General features: G+C 42.7%; 1 protein-coding gene across 3 annotated transcripts in view; it reads left to right on the forward strand.

The window, feature by feature from the left end:
• mboat2a (membrane bound O-acyltransferase domain containing 2a) overlaps positions 1 to 22456 on the forward strand; it is a 46012-nt gene that overhangs the window by 14489 nt on the left and 9067 nt on the right. For all 3 annotated transcript variants that reach the window (XR_015102640.1, XM_086126839.1, XM_086126838.1), the window contains 6 exons: positions 6727 to 6872; positions 9559 to 9636; positions 17411 to 17506; positions 18425 to 18480; positions 19940 to 19994; positions 22025 to 22211. Coding sequence is in view for 2 of the 3 variants with exons in the window: in XM_086126839.1 (XP_085982965.1) it covers positions 6727 to 6872; positions 9559 to 9636; positions 17411 to 17506; positions 18425 to 18480; positions 19940 to 19994; positions 22025 to 22211 (618 nt within the window). In the remaining variant the exon portion in view is untranslated. The remainder of the gene's footprint in view (positions 1 to 6726; positions 6873 to 9558; positions 9637 to 17410; positions 17507 to 18424; positions 18481 to 19939; positions 19995 to 22024; positions 22212 to 22456) is intronic.

The raw sequence follows: 22456 nt of genomic DNA on the forward strand, positions 1-22456 counted from the left end.
TACATTGCAAGAAAAGATCAGTTTGATCCTTTTGCGAGTCTTTTCTCCAGAGAGTCACAACATGATTCCTCACAACCGATCCGACATTTTTCATACGCGATTCAGAGCACAATGGAGCTCGGCACACTGCAGTCTCTTGGTTGGTCAATCAAGAACAATCAGAACAGAACAAACATTCCGTTTCTCAGATTGAAGCTGATTAACTGTCCCTGAGAACTTATCCGCAATCACTCCAAAAACCGGTTCTAAATATGAATCCGCTTTAAACAACTGTTTGATGTTTGCTTTGAGTTGTGCTTTTCAGGTTGGATGAGTTTTGAACAGTATAGCCATTGAATGGACGCCCCGTCACCCAACACCATTGCCGAACAAATATAGACAGTCAGTTTTTTTGTTAAGGCAGACAATGGATGGTATGGCCGCCAAAGGCCTTCTGCCCCGCTGCTGTCCATACTTCCACTCGGATCAACCGGTGGCCTGTCTCCGATATAGAGATTTTCTTCTTTCGGTGTTCCCATTTTTTTTTTAAACGCCTTACGAACCTCCCCGCGGTGCCACTGTTCAAGCTTTCCATCTGAAACAGTGCGCGCATCGAACCCCAGGGTATATTTTCAGAGTGGATCAATCATGGAGAAAGGGATCCATGTATTATGGATGAAGAAACATTGTACCCAAGCGCAGAAGCAAAATGTGTATTCACTAACGTACAAGACAAGTGCGCTGATGGATGCACTTGAATGCCTTTCGTGTTGCCTTTTAACCAAACCTGTACACGTTATATCACGACAGTATATGGTTTGTTTCTGCGTTTGATGCAATGTTGCAATTTTTCTTACCAGTCACCACATCACGTTGCGATTGTTCTTTTGTGAGTTACTGCGGTCACAGAGGCCCCTGCAGCTCATTAAACAACCGCAAAGCGGAGGGAACGAGAACTCGCAAAGTCATCTCAACAATTTAAACATTAAGCGGTTTCACCGAAAAACAAACAGGCGCTCAGAATAATAACAGGTTTCAGGTTTAAGTTCAAATAACAAAAAAAAAAAAAAATGCTAAAGCTAACTCAAGCTTAATGATTCTTGTCGTTGACAGGCTAACTTGGGTGAATTCGTAACTCAAAGTTCACCAGTACGATTCATTCAAGTGGTACCTGTTGCTTGTTGTTGCCACGTCGTGAAATCCTAGTGAACTCTAGTGGGAAGCGGTTCGGTGTAACTCACTATGTGACCCATATTTTTTGCCAACATCTAGCGGCGTTATAGCTGAAGTTTGCGCATACCTTTTTTAAATTTGTCTCTCAAAAGCAAAAAAATTAATGCAGCACTGGCTTGTAACTTGAAAACTCGTAAATTTGTGCATGAATCAAGTAAGTCACGTTAGCATTGTCGTACGGTCTTTAAGTGGTCAAGTTTGAAATTCAACCACAATTTTGGGACAAAATAGGCATTTTGGGTGGCACTGCAGAGTGTGAACGTGAGTGATCATAATGCAAGATCGGGCCCAGGCCGGCCTACGATTCATGAAAATCAACGAATAATTGATGTCCATGATTATAAAAAAAATGTTTTAATGAACCTCAAAAATAGCGTTTGGTTAGGATAGGCTCAAGTATGAGCCCAGAGAGGACAAGCGGTATAGAAAATGGATGATATGTTATTCCATGTTTCCATTTTTACCCCTGTGTGACAATCTGTCACAAGTAAGGCTGCATCAAGCGAATATTTTTTAGAATGGAGTATTCTACTCATTGTCCCATCCATTCGAGTAAGATGATAATGAGTCTTGCCCTTCCTGTAATTTTGCAGCATTTAACTTTGGCTACCAAATAACCTATTAACTCATTCAATACCAGCCAATTCTGGACCAAGTCTGAAAAAACATTTAAAAACGTCTTTGGGAGTGAATGAGTTAATGATGTGTGGCGTAGCCAAGCCTTATTCCTGTAAATTATCTTCCATTGATCGGTTTTTTTTTTTTTGGTAATCAAATAATTCAAGTTACTCGAATCCTTTCAGCCCTAGTGACAAATATGCCTTATTATGCGCTTCACTAAATTTTTAAATTTAAATTGTTTTTACCTACTGCTAATAATGTTTTTATGATCCGATTATTCTTGATACTTTATTTGCGATGAGATTAAAAAAAAAAAAATCCAAAGTCAACCAGGGTTATTGGCAGGATGGTGTTCCACGTTGGAGGTTCCTGTCCCTTCCTGAACTTTGACTCGACTTTCACTCTGCTGCCTTTGGCTGTTACCTTGAAGAATACGGGTTTTCCCTCACACCCTCCCAGTCCACCACCTGACATTCCGTTGTTGCTGTGCAATATGTCACCACCCTGGGATGGCCTCTGACTTCACCCTCCAAGTTCAAGTTCCTCAATATTTGGCTCGTTTGTCTATTGAAACCTTTCAGTCCCTTTTTCAAGAAACACCCTCGCGTGTAAACTGCTCTTTTATGATTTCATGTACAAACACAGTGGCAGGTGTTTGATGATCTGTGGAGGGCAGAGGGCATGGCCACAAATATGCACGCATTGATAAATTGCTTTTTTAACCATGCAAGCAAGAAACTATTTGACACGGATTGCTTCTTTTGCCTCCGTGGTGATCTGATGGTGAATATTTTGGTTGGACCAACCAGCTGCGAGATCCTCTTCAATAAAAGCAGCTCGGAGTAATCAAAGCGTGAAATGAGTTGTCAAATCTGTGTGTTTGGTAAACACGCCGTGGCCCTCGCTCGAGAGGAGGTTACAAGAAGGGTCACTTGATGGGATTTGTTGATTGCCGAGGCCTGGTTTTATTTTTAGCCCCGAGAGGTGAAGCAGAGTCTATTTTTATCTGAATGATGGAGGTAGCCGCCAGTCAATATGCAGTCGCCTCTTATTGACGCCCCGCTGCCTATGAGTTATATGCTGGTTTTTATTTCTTGGACTTCCCTGGTAAAAGTGTCAAGTCGTGAGTTTGTTGAGTCTATTATCATCTTGACAAATCCTTTGAAATTTTCCTGTTGTTGTTGCAAGAGCGCCGTAAAAAGCTCTTTTTGTTGCTGGAGTAATTCGTTTACTTGAGTGAGGGTCAGGAAATCCTCATCCTGCTTTGTGTCTTGCTTCTGTTTGGGTGGCATTTTGTCGGATCTCGTTGCTAGCCAGTTGTATGCTAGTTTGTGACGTGTCCAGTGGGCTTGCTGCTGGGTGTTTCTAACGTGGCAAGTGGGGTTGCGGCTCCCTCACGCTCGCTGGCGTTCGGCTGGTTGGTCTCTGGTGATGGGTTCCAGCTGCGTAGCGACTTTTCGCAATTAGCTTCCTAGGGTAGGACTAGATAAGTTTTTTACTTCTTCCTACTCCCTTGAACATAATAACTGTGTTGAATGAAGATTGATTTCTTTCTTTTTACTTTTTTTATCTACCTTATTTTCTGTCAAATTATTACTGTATATATGTTTTATGTTCAATAAACAAACAAACAAACAAACAAACAAGCTTCCGTGCTAACGTCCGCGGTTAGCTTCCGTGCTAACGAGCTAGCGTTTCGTCCAACCCCCTCTTCACGTTGCCAATTTCTACACATGCGCTGCCACCATGTTTCGCTCTGTTCTTTACTTTCAAATGTGGGAAAGCTTCACACGAGAGAAATGTTGACTTTGCTGTTGCTGCTCCTTCTTTCCGCTCTGCAATGCGTAGCAACTCACACTTCCTCGTAGCTCTGTGGCCTCCTCGTAGCTCTGCAGGCGCAAATAGAATGGAAATACGATCTGAAGTTCCATTTTATAGGAGAGGTTTGCTTGATATGAATACAATAGCGAGCGAGCCTTTTGGTTTCAATGCTCTTGCTTGATTGCCGTTGTCTTTCTTCTCCTTCCTGGTGCCATATTAGCCATGACAACAATAGACAATTGCAACCTGCTAGACTCACGAACAAAGAATCAACACATTTGAGGGGAAACAACCCTTAATCAATGAATTAATCAATTCTGGTTTGGTGTACAGCAGGGGTCGTCAGTTAAGTTAAAGAGGTCCAGTTAACTGTCTTTGAGCTGGCATCCTGAACATCGTTCTGTGCACGATTGCAAATATTTCATTAGCGCCAATTGACAATCGGCATTTATACAATCCTGTCACAGTCCAGCAATGTTGTTGTTGATTTTTCACAATGAACTGGAATGACGAGTAAAGTATTTTTTAAAAATGTGCTCATGAATAAGTTATATTAAGTATCTGTAAATGGAAAATGAGTTGCTATTGTTTACTAATGCTCATACTAAAACCATCTGAACTATTGTCAGCAACTTTGCAGCGCTAACACATTTTCGAAAATTTTTTTTGGAAACCCCAAATAATGAGCGAGATGAGTGGAAGCTGTTGAGCTATAAACTTCATTATCATTTCCCGTTGGCGGAATGGCATCATTTTTCCAAGGCAGATACTGTATAGGGAAAGTCCAAAATTAAATGTAGACCCTGCGCTCAAAAGTTTGCCCAACCTTGGTCTATCATCAAGATTCCTTCCCCCCCCCCCCACCCCCATTTGGCTCGCGGCCCCGATGTATGCATTTGAGGCTATATCGGTCTCACTGGCTCTCTCATGAATCATGCAGGAAGCATAGATAATGGATGCCGTTTGTGGTGTCTCTAGCCTTTCACTGCTTACCGGACAGACAGATCTATTTGCATGACCTATATTTACCAGCCTGCCATTGTGCTGCCAGTGAGTGGGACATCAAACAAGCATGTTGGCTTCTGATCACATGAGTGTCTGCTGTCTAGTGATGTTTACTGAGTACTGTATTACGCCGTCTAAAATTTTAAAGCGCTCGGTTTAGGAGTGGAGTAAGAGTGTCGACTGGTCAGTTGAAACTGTGGTATGTTCCATACGCTGGTACTTTTTATTATACAGGAAGATGTTCATAAGGTATAGGATTAATGAACAATCTTAAAGCTTCTCTGATGCCATTAAAGGATTAAAGAAGAGTTTCAATATTTTTTATGCCACAATGTCCAAACCACTGTGTGCAAATGTGCACAATTTGGTTAGAGACTTTGACCTACAGTACCTGTTGAAATATGTCGTCTCAGCAGCCAAAATGCACACAAATACCGGCGAGCAAGGTGGCCCCAAAAAATATCAACACTCTCCCATTCCCCAATATATAGATACTGTGATTGAAAACAATTGTTAATGAAATTTTAAATATATATATTTCAGCCTACCATTGGATGAAGTAGATAAGTGTGTAGTCTTAGTGGCCAAAATGCAGTCAGTGGGCAATCGAGGCAGCCACTTAAAAGAAAATAGCCGTGCATAGGCTATAAGCCTACCTGTGAATAAAATGGTAAAGAATGTAGACTTGTGGACTTGACTAAATGTATTAAGAAAACACTGAGAAAAACAAAATCATGTGGCCAAAATGCAGGTGAGTAAGTGGCGCACAATGCACATTGACTTGGGGTGATGTAATGTGCAGAATGGGTAAAAAGAGCAAAGAGGATTGACCAATTTAGGTGGATAAAACTTCATATTACATATTAAAAAAGCAAAAATGTGTTGATTTCAGCCAGTTTATTTATTAAATCTGTACTGGCCTGGTTGGGTCAGCATCAGGGAACTGCGGGGTAGCCCCACACAGTCACATGGTGGCCCGGACCATCGGGCCACCATTAAGGTTGGACCCTGGGGAAAATGTAACTGGATGTTTGTGGTTCACTTTAGACTGTAAATGAAAATGTGCATCGATGTGAATGGCTATGTGTCTTTATATTCATTGCGATTGATTGGCGACTAATGTATCTCACCTCTCCCCCAATGTCAGACGTGATAGATTCCAGCCAACTCTAATGACCCTAATGTATAGAAAATGGCTTTTGGGATGAGCGAATCTGTTTCTGAACATTCTTATCTTCTGTTCTGACACCAGTGTCGTATTGACCAGAATCATGGTATCCAAATGTGATGTGCCAGAGCAGAGTTCTGAGTGGATGTAGCTCACCTTACTATAGCTGACACCCTGTTGATTTTTTTTTTAGACCGCAAACAAGTTGAGCCTAATGCAACAGCACCTGTCAGACAAAAAGTGCGCTCCATTTTGAGAACCTTCGCTCTGCGCTAATGTCGACCACAACTCGTGCCCAAACTTGCACAGAAACTAACCGGCCCAGTTGGGCCAGCTTGACTTCAGCTCATATTTTATTGTGTTTTTATACAACACAAATCCTAGTTGTCTTGACTAAAATAACACAAGAAAATTGTGCTGGGTTTGAAAGCTGGAACAGATTGTCATTTTGGAACTCTATTGGCTATGTGATTAAATTGAGTTGCGAGATTGGTCACGGAATGAAACCTGTGATTCAAGATACCACTGTATGAGTTTTATAAAGCTATGACTCAACCATGCCCTGTGATGTAATTTACAATTACGCACATACACACACAAAAAAAAAGCAGAACTGATCTTTCAGACCACAGTTACTAGCAAGCGAACCACAAAAGCTTCATCTTATGAGTTTACTGAGCACTATTTGTGGTCCTTTAAATCATATTATTCCTACAATCTGTACAAGTTTTAGTAGGATGCAGAACAGGATGTAACACTGAAGGTTTATTTCTGTTTGTTTCAGTCTGTCATCGTTATCAGAGTAGCAGCTTAGCCACTGAATTAAAACACAAGTTGTGCAAATGCATCTGGCTATATGGTGACTGTCTAACGATGTCATGTTGTGTTTCCCTGCGCAGGTTAACTTTGTGGCAGGCCAGTTGTTTGCACTGCTCATGGCCGTGTGGTTCCGTCTCTACCTCCACCCTAGTAAGACCAGTCCCTTCGTCAGACATGTTGTGGCCACTCTGCTGGGCTTCTATTTGGCTCTCTTCTGCTTTGGCTGGTGAGTCACTCCTCCTGTAATGTAAAATAACGTGCTATTCTTTAGCTTCCTTCCTTCCTTTCATTTATTGATTCCTTCCGTCAAACAAACAACTGTTTTCAGGTGAGGTTTTTGCTCATAGACGACTTTAGTTCACAGTTGATTAAAACTCATTCAGTACCAGCCAAATCTAGACCATGTCTGAAAAGACGTTTAAAAACGTCATTGGGAGTGAATGAGTTAAAGGGACAAGGTGTTCTTCTAGATAACAGCTGAGAAGATTACTCCGTATGCAGTATTGTTTTTTTATGGCTTGATGGGTGAAATTTAGCACCCGGGTCTCATTGCCCAACATCCATTTGCGTTGAAAGGAATTGTCATTCTTATCTTAATGGGACAAGCTGGAATATGAATGCACATGAACTTGCCAATGTTCCAGCTTTGGTGAGTTCTATCTGAAATCCGACAGTGACGCCCCTGATGCCAATTTACCCAGAAGGCATTATGAAAGCAGCTAATTGTGTTCAATGCAACAGGGCGGGATAAGTGAGTGTCAGGTTTTAAACTTCACAGCCCCCGTCTCAGAATACCCGGCTTGCAGGGAGCCGCTGTCCTGTCACTGTTAAGACTTTAGCACCTTTTACAATGCCTGAGAAAAACATCCATTCTCTTGATAACAGAAACATAGACCACATCGATGAACAAAGTCATACTTTGTAATTTAGCCATTTTGGCCAAGTCTATACAATTCTAAATATTTTGAACCTGCATTTAAAAAAAAAAAAACCCCCGCAGAAGTACATGTACACACAATACACTGAAGTAGTTGTGAGTGAAACATTGTTTTCACAATCATGTAAATCTCAACAACAAAAGACGAACTCGTCTGTGAGTGAAACTGACCCTGTGTGCACATGTAATATACAATTTGGGTGCTAGCTGATAGGAAGTGGAATAAAAAAAAAAGGCTACACGGTATCTTTACCATGTTATTACAAAAAGTCCTACTGTCAATCTGACAATGTCATAGCAGCGGGTTTGTCTAAAATGGATCGATACTGAGGACGCTTATGTTGTTGAAAGCATGCCAGACAATGTTATTTGCTACATTAATAGGCTATAATGTCAGATAGATTGCTGTGCCCTAGTAGGTTTTAGAGAGCAAGCATGGGGCGCTTTTACTTTCAAATTTAGTGCATAAATTCCAACTGGACTTTCTGATGTAATCAGAGAAGGCTTACGGTGCAAGCAATACAACTTTCTTTTGTATAATTCATGAATTATATCATGTTGAATTTGTTATATAGACATGGAGTAAATCACGGGTGTCAAACTCAAGGCCCGGGGAACAGATCCGGACCGCAAAAGCAAATCATGTGTGTCAGCTTGAATGATCCTTGATAAAATCTGTACCGAAAGGCCCAATTGTCAGGTGTCGTAAATGAAGTTGACATTTTGCAAGTTTTGTTACCCTATTTACACTCATGTGAACAACGAATGGTTCAAACTATTATAGTTGACTGATTTCAAAACTGGTAATCCATCAATGCGATAAGACGATTTATTTGGTTTCACTGTCATTAACGGCGTTCTGAGGGAAGATGTAACTCAAAAGTGCATATACTTGATTTATGCCATAAATCAAGTACTGTATATCCACACCCAAACCAAATACCAATAGCGCTCCCAATATACTCTCTATTGTTAATTGTTATATTCATTATCAGATATGACTAACCCGTATTTCCGGTTTACTGTCTAGTCCCAATCTAACCTTTTCATTTTTTTTCTCTTTATTTACGTATATATGACGTGACGATGTCCATCTGTTGAAAAACACACATCACGTCATCCACAGTGGCTGTTGTCCACATAGACACGTCAAAATGTCTGAAGCCAGCTGGGATAGGCTCCATGCGACCATGAAAGCGGTAGAACAAATGGATGAATTGATATTATCATAATCAGGTGTCGGTTGCTCTCCTGTGACTGGATTCGACCCATTTAGAATTGAAGAAGCCACATGGTTGATGGCGTGACTGCTTTCACAAGACATCGTTTCCTCATTTTGGTGTCAGTCAGGGTGACAGAAAGAAGCAATTTGGGAGAATCCCTGCAAATGCTGCGTCATACGTTCTTGTTGTAAGACACTTTGACTTACAGTGTTGCAGTTGCCTTGTGGGTGATTACTTAATCCCTCTCCAGTCAAAAATGCTTGAAAGTAAGATGACCCATTGTAACATAATTCACTTAAACTCACCCTTTGGTAAAGAGTGTCCAACCGTGAAGATCATTGATGCCATTTATTCAATGCTTAAGAGGGACTGAAACAACTGCGCAACTTATTTTTGCCTATGCTAAAATAACCTCTCTAATTTGAACATAGCAGCTAAAATAGTTTATGAATAGATGATTTTGTCTTGAAGCGGTTCAGAGCACTATTTGACTGCAACCAGCAGAGACCCTCTTCATGAAGTCTTTTATTTTGTGGGTTAGAGAAGAAAAATGGGATCCCCGAGCTACCGGTCGATCGCGATCAACGTATTGGGCACCCCTGACCTATGCTATTAGACTGTGAAATGGTGGCCAATTTATTTGGACATCCTGTATTATATAAAATACAGAATGAATGATTGGTAATTTTCCCTATTGTTGAAAAAGGAAATAGAGTCACAGGTATATATTTCCATGATGTCCTTTGCTGCAGGTATTCCCTCCATTTCCTGGTGCAGAGCGGTTTGTCCTACAGCGTGATCGTCTTCGCCGGCCTGGAGCACATGCACAAGTAAGCGCTGCTCACGTTTCGCCTGCACAAATGGCCGCTCGGTGCGCAGCGAGGGCGCGGGGGACAAGCAGGATCAGCGTCAGCCTCGTATGATCGACCATCTGCGTTTGTTTGTCTGGCTCTGTTTGAGACGTACGAGCCAGGGTTTACGATGACAATGATTCTGCCCTGAGGCCTACGTCTGCGTGATGGCGGCTGATCGGAATACATACACACACCAACAGCCACACACGCTTTGATGCCAGGATTTAAGGTTACAAGCGCAGGTGTAAACAGACAATGTTTCCCCGTGGGCTGAGCACTGAAAATAGATCCTGACAAAACATCTTGTTTTGTTTTTTTTTCGCGAAGCAGCTGCTCTGATAAAGGACTCAGGGTGCATGACCATAACCTAAAACAAAGAACAGGATCATATTGAATGAAGTAAGGAATATGACGCATAGTTTTTTTTTTGTTTGTTTTGTTTTACTCACATGCTCAAATAATATCCACTACAAGACCAAATGGTAGAGGAAGTGTCGTGGTATTTATTACAATTATGCTTATTTATGTGACTATCACGTGAAGTTATCGTACTCTGCAGATTACTGTTTCTAATACAGTGTATGTTTTCCCGCGAAGAGAGTTGAGCGGCGGGCGTCGAGTTTGGCACCTACTGTATTCGTTAATCATTATACAATACGTGTCCTTTCGTTTTCATATTGTGCTGCAGCTTCGACCAAGTCAACACACCTTCATTGCATTTTCTGTGTCAAAGTTCCCCATCGGAGGTGTGAGCACTGTGGCAGGATGCCCTGACATGCTCGTGTTTGCTGAGGGCATTGAACCCACCGGGGTGGCTCGTCTTTGCATAACAAATGAGGCATTATTTTAGTGGCAGGCTGAGATTCTACTGTGACCTTGCGTGAGGGTAAAGTGGGTTACACATACTGTATACTTAATTGCAGCGGCAAATTGGTCTGATTGTCTGATGTCGGTAAAAGGTTATACTGGGCAATTATCCTGTGGCTCGTGGGCAAGGGTTTGGCGAGATGGCATTCAAAGAAAATCTCAGATTTATAATTTCTGATTTGAATATAATGTTTACAATTTGCTCACAGAAAATCAAATTATTCAAAAACAAAGTTTGCTGTCGCCTTTCGGAGAGTTGCTTTTATTTTGAGACAAATCAAATCTCAGATTTTTCCCCACAAAAATCCCATTTCTCATTTTAATGTACAGGCTGGTGTTGCACATTTTAGGTTGCAACTGCTCGGTCAGCGTCACATAAAAGCATACAAATCCGTATGAAACTAATTTCCCTTTGCAATATGCATATTGTATCTGCCATTAGCATGATGATATTTTTACAACATATTGTGCAGCCCGAATAAAAACTCATAGGTTTTCCTCTTTACTTCCAGAAAACCAAGTTACAAGTTTTGCTATCTCCTTTCCTCTATTTGCTTTATTCCAGATACCAAACAAGCTTTGTAAATTTAGCATTAACTTAAATTTATATATACATATATATTAATTTATAGATAATTGTAAACTGTTCCTTCTTTTAAAACATTGTCATTGAATCAGGATCATGTTTATGTTTTCAATATTTACCAATTTGAAAGCATATATGAGGTGTCAAATTGAGAAAAAAATATCATGGAATAAATATCTTTTATTTAACGAACGATTAAACGTTCAGGGCTGGTGTGCGTTGGGTGTAGAGTGATTATTGAGTTATTTCCCTGACCTGCTTGGAATGAAAGAAAGTACACACCTCGCTGTTGCCTTCCCTTGTGTGAATTTGGCACAACTTTGAGAACACTTGGACCCAGACCCAAGTCAATTTGTGTACCGACTGTCATCCTTGCGTCTTTCATTCAGCCGCATGGATTGACTGTACAGTGTTGTGACAGCTTTATGCGCTGTGGTAACAAGTTTGAAACTGGCCCAGCATGACGCGAAGCGTAAGACACACGCTTTGCTCGCCATGCCAGGCATCGTGTTTCACGGCATTCCCACTCTCCCGGCTGCCTCTGTGCCACTCCCCTTCCTGCCTTTGACAGTTCACCTGTTGGACATGTACAACAGAATGTTCTAGAACGCGTTCAGTTTTCCAAATGTGACACACAGCGCTACCTGCTGGTGAATGGGTGCATGTACAAATAATGCTCACATATCTTGCATGTCCACTGGCGCTCAAGCGGACTTCACGCCACCTTCCAGTTGAATGGAGGTCAGAAACGCTTCAAGCGCATTGCAGTTTTTCATTGTGTGATGCGTTTGCCGAATTCGAAAAGAAAATCATTACGACTGATGCAGGACACAACAATTCTCTTTTTAAAACCATGAAGAATTTATCAGGCCGCCCCGTATGAAGGTTTTTGACCCCAAGTTAGCTTAGCAGAAGTGAATAATGTTACACTTTGCACGATTTCCATGATAAGGACGCACTTGTCTTTAATTTACTTACATTGAAGTAGAGCAGGCTGCCCGGTAGTCCAGTGGTTAGCACGTCGGCTTCACAGTGCAGAGGTACCGGGTTCGATTGCAGCTCCGGCCTCCCTGTGTGGAGTTTGCATGTTCTCCCCAGGCCTGCGTGGGTTTTCTCCGGGTGCTCCGGTTTCCTCCCACATTCCAAAAAAACATGCATGGCAGGCTGATTGGATGCTCTAAATTGTCCCTAGGTGTGAGTGTGGGCGTGGATGGTTGTTCGTCTCTGTGTGCCCTGCGATTGGCTGGCAACCGGTTCAGGGTGTCCCCCCCCTACTGCCCGAAGACGGCTGGGATAGGCTCCAGCACCCCCCGCGATCCTAGTGAGGATCAAGCGGTTCGGAAAATGGATGGATGGATGGATGAAGTAGAGCAGGGGTGCCCAAGTGCAGCAGTGCACACTCAGGGCGTATTTACGAATGCGCCCTGGACCTCGTCGCCCCCAAAGTCTGTGTTCCCTCATCGTGGGTGCATTAATATGCTGTTTGGTTGTTCAGAGTGCCCCCCAAAAAACGGAACCCAGTGCAGGCAGTACAAGGCTCTAACAGGTAAGGTAAACAGCTGCGTTCAAAAATTGTTAGAGCGCACTCTGCACCCCGTTAACAAGGGTGGGAACCGTGTGTTTGGGGGTTCGTATTGGCCCATTACAGGCATAAATCATAAAAAAATTATCTTCTTTATCATCTTTATTGGCCAAGTATGTAGAACACACAAGGAATTTGTCTCTGGTATAACACGCTGCATTAGTATCATCATAAACAAGGACATGACAAATAAGTATGGAAGGACATTTCGTAATGTAAGTGAACCGTAGTGCCGTGGTACCACCCAGTGACAACTGTGAGACAATGTGCAAAGTATCAAGCAGAGCTAAAGTGATCAGTGGTAGAATACAATAATATGACAGTTTGTACAGTTGGTGCAGAAAATCATTGAACCATTTTAGAGTGACCAGTAGCAGTATTTGTTGTACAAGAAGAGTAACTACGTCAGTGACTGTTTAGGGAGTTCATGGCTAGAGGGAAGAAGCTGTTTAAGTGTCTGCTGGATTTGGTGCGCATGGATCTGTAGCATCTGCCTGAGGGGAGTAGCTGGAAAAGGTGGTGGGCAGGGTGCGGGAGATCCAGGAGGATGTTCCGTGCCCTTGTCTTGATTCTTGCAGTGTGCAAGTCCTCAAGAGTGGGTAGGGCGGTGCCAATGATTTTTTCCGCCGTCCCAACTGTCCGTTGAAGTCGGATTTGGTCCTTTTTTGTGGCGGCCCCAAACCAAACCGTGATGGAAGAACACAGGATTGATTCGATGACTGCCGTGTAGAACTGACGTAGCACCTCCTGTGGCAGGCCATGCTTCCTCAGCAGCCTCAGGAAGTACATCCTCTGCCGGGCCCTTTTCAGGATGGAGATGGTGTTGACTTCCCATGTCCTGGGAGACTGTGTGATTCCCAGGAACTTGAAGGTCTCGACGGTTAACACAGGGCAGTTGGATAGTGTGAGGGGCAACTGTGGAGAAGGATGTTTCCTGAAGTCCACGATCATCTCTACAGTCTTGAGCGCGTTCAGCCCGAGGTTGTGTCGGTTGCACCAGAGCTCCAGCTGCTCTACTTGTTGACGGTACGCAGACTTGTCGCCGTCTTTGATGAGACCGATGACCGTGGTGTCTTCTGCGAACTTTATGAGTTTGACAGCTGGACTGGTTGAGGTGCAATCGTTTGTGTAGAGGGAGAAGAGCAGTGGATAGAGGACACATCCCTGTGGATTTCGCCTCTTGCGGGTAATTTGCAGAAAGTAACGCTTGCGATAAACGAGGGATCACTGTATGAACATATTCTAGTCTGCTGTTTATGTTTAATGGTCATCTTAAATGAGGATAAGCAGAACCAAAGAACATTGTGGACATCATATGTAAATTGGTGAAGAGAGTGTTTTTTTTTCTTTCTTTTTTTTTTTGCTTGACCTGCATCATGCATCACCTGAGGAGGTCGCCTCCCCCTGACCAGCTGTCAAACGGCCAAGTTGCGCCTGGGAGGAAGGAGCAGTGACGTCAGCAGCTGCGACCTTCTTCCTACTGCCACTCCCGCTCAGCTGCTTAGGCGAGACAGATTATTTGCTCGTATTTCTCCGTTCAGGCAAGCTCTCTGGCATCTCAGTGAGGCGCTGGATTAATGCTTTGATTTGAGTGGCGTCGGGCCTGATTTGCAGATAACCTTTAGAACAGTCCCTCTCTGCGTTGCAAGCTGTTAGATGTGACATCATGTGGAAGCTGTGAAGCATACAGTGTGAATTACTGCATCGCAGCTGCTAGCGGAGCAGATGGAATTTTTCTCTGCGTGTATTTGAGTGGACACGGTGGTGCTGGGCTTCGAGGCATTTCAAACGCACAGGCATTTCAGTCTCTTTTGTTGGACTTTTGCATGCGTGGGTTTACATGCTCAAGTGCGCCGTCCACTGCTGTCCCACAGAGATCCTTTATGCAAATTCCACAAATCCAAATCAGATGTGGATAATGGTGGAATCCCTGTTGCGCCTTTTTCAAACATAGCTGCTGTACACATGATCATGAAAAGCGCAGTTGTATGCTACTGGATCATGAAGAGGATTAAAAATGCTTCTGAACGCAAATGCTTTGTGAGCGGCTTATACTCGGAAAGTATACGACAGAATGTCATATAGTCCAACAAACATTGTCATGTATCCCAACATAATCTACATGGACACAAGGCAGCTACGATGCTGCCTATATCAATTCAATCACAGTTTTCATTGACTCTGTTAGAAATGCACGATCTCACAATGTGAATTGTCAGCCATCAGTCCAGAATGTACCCCACCTCTCACCCAAAGTCATCTGAGATAATCTCGCGAAACCAATGAGCGAAAGTGCTGTCGAAAATGGATGCTGAGCATAGTTGGGGTTTTTTTTTCATTGTTGTTTTTTGTTAGAAAACAAACAAGCAAAAAAAAAAAAAAAAACGTAGATGCAATCCAATTCTATAAAACTTCACACATCCCCGATATGAACGACAATGGTACTTGACCAAGGGTGAATGTTGCTTTTTATACTTATTTACAGTATTTGATCATCAAGAATCATGTACCATCACTTCATCACAAAGTTTTTCTCCCACTGTGTCACCAATTATTCATTCTTTATCTGATCCACGTCCAAATTGTCGGTCCATCCCTTATGTTGCATTTCCATGAAGGTTTGTAAAAACTGCGTTTGTTTTTGCTGTCGATCAACATGCAACGGGCGATTCGACAAATAATCTCTTTTGTTGAGGCATTTGCCTATAGATGCCACAACATGCTGGCAAAGGGCTACTTTTGTCTAAATTAAGATCCTCGACTTACTTCAGCAGTTCCTTGGCACTAGGATGCAGTACCGCTGTTGCTTTGGCCTGAGTTTTGACAGTAAATGACGAGTTACCAAAAGATAATTCACAAATGAGCCTTTTTGTGAAATGCTGACCATTGTACTACTGAAAAAAAATGTGTCAAACGTTAATTTCGCTGTGGCATGATTGATAAACTGCCAAAACTGTTCCAGGCGGCACTTCTTCACCTTGCTGCCTCTTTGGACTTTTACGAGTTTTATGGGCGAAGTGCTCAGCAGTCGAGGTGACGCCGTCCGTTGCTTCTCTCATCTCAGTGGAAGCTTCCCAAATCAAAAGGACGTGTTGTGTCGTTTTTCCCGTGGTGCTTTTTCTCCGGCCGATGTGTTTTGCTCCTTCTGAGAGCAAAACACAATCCTTTTATTGTTTGCAGCGGGGGGGGGGGGGGGGGGGTGCTAGGTGGCTAGCACTTGGAGTGTGCTCAGTCCACCCACAGACCTTCCTCTTCTTCTGCCTTGGCTTTTTCTTTTCAAAGCTTTTACTTGTTTGCAAACAGTGATACATTGTTGGACGCTCCGATGCCCTTTTGTCCAATTCTTGAACATTTCTATAGTAATGCCTTGTGGCGATCATTGTCTTCTTTGTTCTTCGCCATTGACTAATAGGGATTGATAGAATATCATATTTTCTGCACTGTAAGGCGCTTCGGATTATAAGGCGCGCCTGCAGTAAAATCCAAAATTGTTTGCGTATTTAGGAGGGTGCACTGCATTATAAGGCACATAGAATAGAAGCGGAGGCCCATTCCACCAAATCAGTGCAGTTTTCTTTTTGTAAAACTCTCAAAGTTGACTCAAATTTCTGTTTCCTTTTTTTTTTTTTTTTTTTTGACAATACCTGTATTTGTCAATACACATATTGAACAGGCGGCCTGGTGGTCGCGTCGACCTCACAGTGCAGAAGTAATGGGTTCGATTCCAGCTCCGACCTTCCCGTGCCTTTGTGGGTTTTCTCCGGGTACTGCGGTTTCCTCCCACATTCCAAAAGCATGCATGGCAGGCGAATTGAACACTCTAAATAGTCCCTAGCTGTGAATGTGAGCGTGGATGGTTTGTTCGTCTCTGTGTGCCCTGCGATTGGCTGGCAACCTGTTCAGGGTGTCCTCCGCCTACTGTACTGCCCGAAGACAGCTGGGATTGGCTCCAGCATGCCCCCCGACTCTTGTGCGGATAAAGTGGATCGGAAAATGGATGTATGGGTGGACATATTGAACAACTCAAAATGCGTATTGGTCCATTTCAGACTTTTTTTTTTGTTCGTGTCACCGTTTTTGTACTGAAACGCAAATACAGGAACTTTGGCCATGGCATTTTACGCGAACTGAATGTTAACTTTGAACCTAATAAATAACAATGTGCAGGACACGTTATAAAAATGTATTTTTATGCAATTGCTTGTGGACGCAAATGGCACCACTCTGGTGGACTCACCCATATAAGCTTTAACATAGAATGAGGGATTCTTTTGTTTGATACATTTCATTTATCGAAAGGTAAATAATTTACATGGTTATTCATAGCCTTGTGCAGGCTAAAATGAAGAATCCACCCCAGCTATGTCGTCATTGGGCCACATGCGTGATTTCTCTCACCTAGAAACGTTCCTTAAAGCTTTAAAATGAATAAAACCCATTTTTTCTCCCCATACGATGATCAATTGAAAATCATGGGATCGGGACAACCCCACCGTCATGTTCAATGTTGCCGCTTTTCATTGCATGACGGCAAAGAAGTCATATTGCTTTATTGTCCCTTTAATAAGTAAGTACCAGATGGAGCTTGAAGCTTTCATCCGTGGGTCTTTTCATTCAAGCGCTAGCCTCCCGTCAGACATCAGAAAGGAATGTACTGGTACAAAATATTAATTTCCTTTCTCTCTCTCTCTCTTTCTCCCTCTCTCTCTCCACAGGTACTGCTTCATCGTGACTCTCGGCTATTTGATTGTGTGTCAGATCACACGTGTTTACGTGTTTGATTACGGCATGTACTCGGCAGACTTTACCGGGTAAGCACCAGGCGTCGGCGGTATGTGATTACTATGATGACGCTTGACAGAGAGGATCTGCGCAAGAATGCGATGAGTTATCCCACCGTTAGCCAGCCAGACGCACGTCAATGAGGGAGTTGCGATCTGCTCTCTCCACACTTTTGTGACAATTCAAGCAGACTGCCTGCACTCGTTGGGGGTGGGTTGTTGCCTGGCAACCGGATCCAAACCGGTACCGGCTGTTGGAGAGCACAAATTTCACTCTTTCATCTTCTCTTCTTGTCACTCGTATTTTTCTCCGAAGACATGGAATTATATTGCTTAGGTAAAGAGCCTACAAGCATTTTTATGTATACGATTAGTTCAGTGGAGCCTATGAGGTTGAACACGTTCTGTTTGAGGATGCTGGTTTACCTCAATTTTTTTTGTCATACAGCTTTAAATGTAAGAGAACCCCTACTTTGAGTAAAATATGAATTTGATTAAACTCTGCCATGGGAGCGGTCACAGCTGACTTCAATCATGGCCCCTCTCATTCGCTTTAAATGCGTCACACTGCTTGTAGTGCGCTCGTCTCAGCATGGGGGAAGGGACATTTGGAGATTGCCCAGATTGTTTGTGTCCCCCTACCCAATATCTGTGTGGCCCAGTGGGATGATTTCAGAAATGTAATAATGAGGCACAACGTAACAATAATAATAATTGAAACATTGAGCGCTCGAGTAGGGTTAAACACAACCCCAGCCACTATTGTAGCTTCTATTCTGTGCGCCTTATAATGCGGTGCACCCTATATATGAAAACGGTTTTAAAATAGGCCATTCATTGAAGGTGCGCCTTATACTCCAACGCGCCATATAGTACGGAAAATGCAGTATATGTAACCGGACGAGTATGAGATCCAAACAGCAGTTTTGTTCTTTTTTTTTTCATCAGGCCCATGATGGTGATAACACAGAAGATTACGAGCCTGGCATTCGAAATACATGATGGTAAGAGAAACATGACTGCCTTTTTTCCACGTGAAAGTCACCAGTTCAGAAAACAGATCACACGGTCACGTTTCCAAGCCAAGGACTAGTGAACCAGCACAAAGAGTATAAATACTGTTACGTAACAAAGCAATGACCCACTGCGCTCTCTCGCTCTGTTCAACGGTTAAATGCCTGACTTAAAACACAAGTTCAGTTTTGCAAGAGGACACATGCAGTTAAAGCCGCAACATCCATTACATTCTGGCCAAACAAGGTCACGCCACACACTGCCGGATTTTTTGGAACACGTGTCACTCCTATCACCGAGAACGCTGACTTCATCGCTACATTTTAGTTGCTATGTGAAGTCTCAAGACAATCACCAGTCCTGTGTGTGTGTGTGTGGCGGGGGGGCTCATTCCACACCGGAAGCCTTGAACGATTCTAATCCAGAACTTCTCCATTTCACTGGGTTGTCCTTGGTGTACTATGCAGTACATAAATATGATAAAATATGACTGTGTTTCTTTCCCACGGATGACGGGGAGGGGGGGGGGGGGACTAGATACTAATGCAGAAATTACAGTTTCTATATGTTAACTTTAACGCTTCTGATGACATATTGCCTTTTTTCTTTCTTCTTCTTCTTCCTGGTCATTCATTCGTGAGGATACGACATTGCACGACAAGAACATTTTGCACACAAACCGAATTAGTTAGAAATAAAAACAGCCTGACATCTTCTTGCCGGGCTTCTCTTTGACAACCTAAATCTTCTAAGACAAATATTTACTCAGCCTGTCGTCAAGACTCACTGCTTCAAATATTTGTTACCAAGGTGCTGTTGGGAAAGTGCAGCCACCATTTGTGTTAGTGTAGGACTTGAGTACACACTCGGCTGTTGTCAGTTTAACCTTTCCTGAGGAGGGCCAGTGGTTTTTACAATGACCAAGTGACATCTTGGGAAAGCTGTATAATTATTATTTTTCAGGTTACCTTCCAACAGCCACCTTTTGAAACACACAGACACCCGGAAGACCCTACATTAATTCATCAAATCAGTGTAGATCAAAAGAATTTCCAATTATTTATTTTTATCTGATCATGTCATCTGATTATAGCAACGTGTTGCTTGGCAGAATGTGTGGTCCCGGCAGAGAGCCAAAAGCAACAAGTTCAGAGTTGGAATCTCAGCTCGTGTATGGAGTTTGCACGGCTTTGTGTGGGTTTCCACATTCCATATTCCGAAAAAACTGTTTTTCCAGTTTTGTTTTTAAAATAAAATAAAATGGACATATATATATATATTTTTTTTTAACTCAATAAAAAGACAATACAGGAAAAACTGAACTTTAGTGCAGACTTTTGTATCTTGTGAGGCAGTGCAGCCCCACTTCCCCCAAATGTAGAAAGGATGAATCCAGAAACTGCTTTTCATTGTGTACCTACCATTCATGTGGCTTTCGTCTGTTTGTAGGTTTGACCAAGCGAGAGGGACAGCTGACTCCAAGTCAGAAATACTTTGCTATCAGGTATGTGACTCAGGTATGTTTTTACTGCTCTCGATGACAGGACGCAACGTTTGTGCTGAGTAGAGACGAAACAGTTTGAATACATTTACAAACTAATGTTATTGTTTTGAATGTTAACTATCATACACAGCGTATTTAGTGTAATGTTCGGTGGAGGTGTGGTCCATTTTAGGGGCAAGTGATTGCATGATGCAATGTGCAATAATGATTAAAATAAAAAAGGAGCACCGATGAGCCACAAATCTTGCAACATGTTCTGATGTTACAGCCTGCCGCCAGCTGATTTGATTGCCACCTCACCGCAAGTGCCCTTGTAGGCACAGATAGGTCTGAAGCCTGAAGATGGATAAAAGCACTTGAGTTGGCAAAACATCATTTCTAAGCTTCAGTATGTCTAACTTCAGGAGTGATCCCAAAATCGTGTTGGGAGGCCCGCATTTCTTTTAGGCATGCGTTACAACTGCTGGTCCCCCCCCCAAACATTTTGCTGCAGGAGTGAGCACGGTTGAGGAGGTTCAGCAAGAATGTAAGAAGTAGGTCAGGGAATTAATACGGGACAGCATCTTAAACAGAGCAGAGATTAGAGGCAAAACAGAGCGCGGGTGTGACATCTTGACACGTAAGGATGAAGGGAGACGTTTATTGTCAAGTCCACTATATGGACAAAGGTAATGACGCACATGGCAGAGGTGGAAAGTTGTGGCTGTTTTTATTATGATTTTTTTTTTGCCCATTCATCTATATTTTAGAAAAATAGCATGGACGGGGTTGAGGTAATTGTGGGTCAACTCTAACATAAAACTCATCCAACATGCCTTTTGCAGACCTGACTTTGTGCCGTCACCAAATTGTTCTCATTCACCGTGTTCCCGTACTGTATTGCAGTTCCTGGTTTGCGCTCTCGCTCTGTCACTGATTTTAACCTGGTCACTGTAGTGCCACATTTTGCGGCAAAATTCTGGGCGTCAAGCAGGTCAAGATTTTTTTTTTGTCTGCGTTTTAAATTAAATTTCATATATCGGTCCTCAGTATCTGTGAGTGAATACTCCTATTGGTGTCAGTCTCAGACAAGGTGGTATCGAGCATCCCTAAATAACATATTTTAGCATTAAGCTCGTCATCCTTTATTTTAATATGCTGTCGTTGAACGTTTTGGTGTTGAAAATATACCTTGTTCAACGCCCTTTGGGTTTTTGTGTCAATTTTACAGTGATCTTTAAGTGGGAGAGACTAATAGCTTCAGAGCAAGTATATTTCCTCTTATTTGGGGAACTGTGAATGAGAGTGAGAACAGCTGCTAAGGACTATTTTAAAAAGTGTGTTATATAAAGATTAAATGTGTCTGATGTGTGTGGGAGAGGTAAAACCATCAAAAAGGTCTTTCTATATGGTCTCAGTGTTGCAGTCTTTCCCGTGATAAACTGTAGATGGGAGTTCACTGTAGTTAGAACTAGCATTGACTTACACAAATAGTCTTGGTAAGACAAGGATTTTGACTCAAGGCCAACTAAGGGGTCCGGTGTAGTGGAAATTTGACATTTAACAGTGTTAACTTGTATCACACATCCTGCTATGTGTAAGTGTTGCTATGCAAGTTTGTTGCTGTGCAAAGTTGTTGGTCAGACTTTAATCCCTTTCAAGGAGAAAAAAAATGGGATAAGAGGTGGCCGCACCCCACTGCTTGGGGAGTCGCTCCATCACAGATCTGTAAATGGTGTTTCTCTATCAATTGTAGTTTAAATAAATCTCATCGTTGTACAAAGACTTTCGTTGTCTTGGTTTCCCTGGACAAGACACTGGCCGAATGCTTGATTAAATATGTTCCTACATGTATCTTTTGTGTGTCCAAGACTTTTGTGCACGTCAGCTCCAAAAGTTTCCGTCACCGGTCCTTGTATGTGCCTCAATGCCGTCATTAACTCATTCAGTACCAGCCAATTCTGGACCAAGTCTGAAAAGACGTTTAAAAACGTCTTTGGGAGTGAATGGGTTTTAATATATCCGTTCTTTCTTTCTGCCTCGCCCTGAAGGAGAATGCCCAGCCTGCTAGAGTACCTCAGCTACAACTGCAACTTCATGGGCATCCTGGCCGGACCCACGTGCGCCTACAACGACTACATGGCTTTCATCGAGGGCACATGTTACCAACCGCGTCACCAGGAAAATGCCAATGGCAAGGAGAATGGCAAGCACAAGCAGAGTGAACCTTCGCCCAAGGTTGTAGTCGCAACTTGTTGTGGAGTTATTCTACACACAGCACAGGGGCAGCACGGCTCAAATTGTAGATTGGTCATCTCACAACCCAAAAGTTACGGGTTCGATCTCAGCCCTTGTGACCATGTCGAAGTGTCCTTGAGCAAAATACCAAACGTCGAGTTGCTCCTGATGCTGCCTGAACAGTAGATGAATGAGTATTAAAGCGCTTTGAGTACCCTGTCGGTGGAAAAGCGCAATACAATCCC

This window comes from Hippocampus guttulatus, chromosome 13 (assembly GCF_054856545.1).
Source record: "Hippocampus guttulatus isolate MCC_2025c chromosome 13, RoL_Hgut_1.0, whole genome shotgun sequence".
In the NCBI taxonomy this organism is placed as follows: domain Eukaryota; kingdom Metazoa; phylum Chordata; class Actinopteri; order Syngnathiformes; family Syngnathidae; genus Hippocampus; species Hippocampus guttulatus.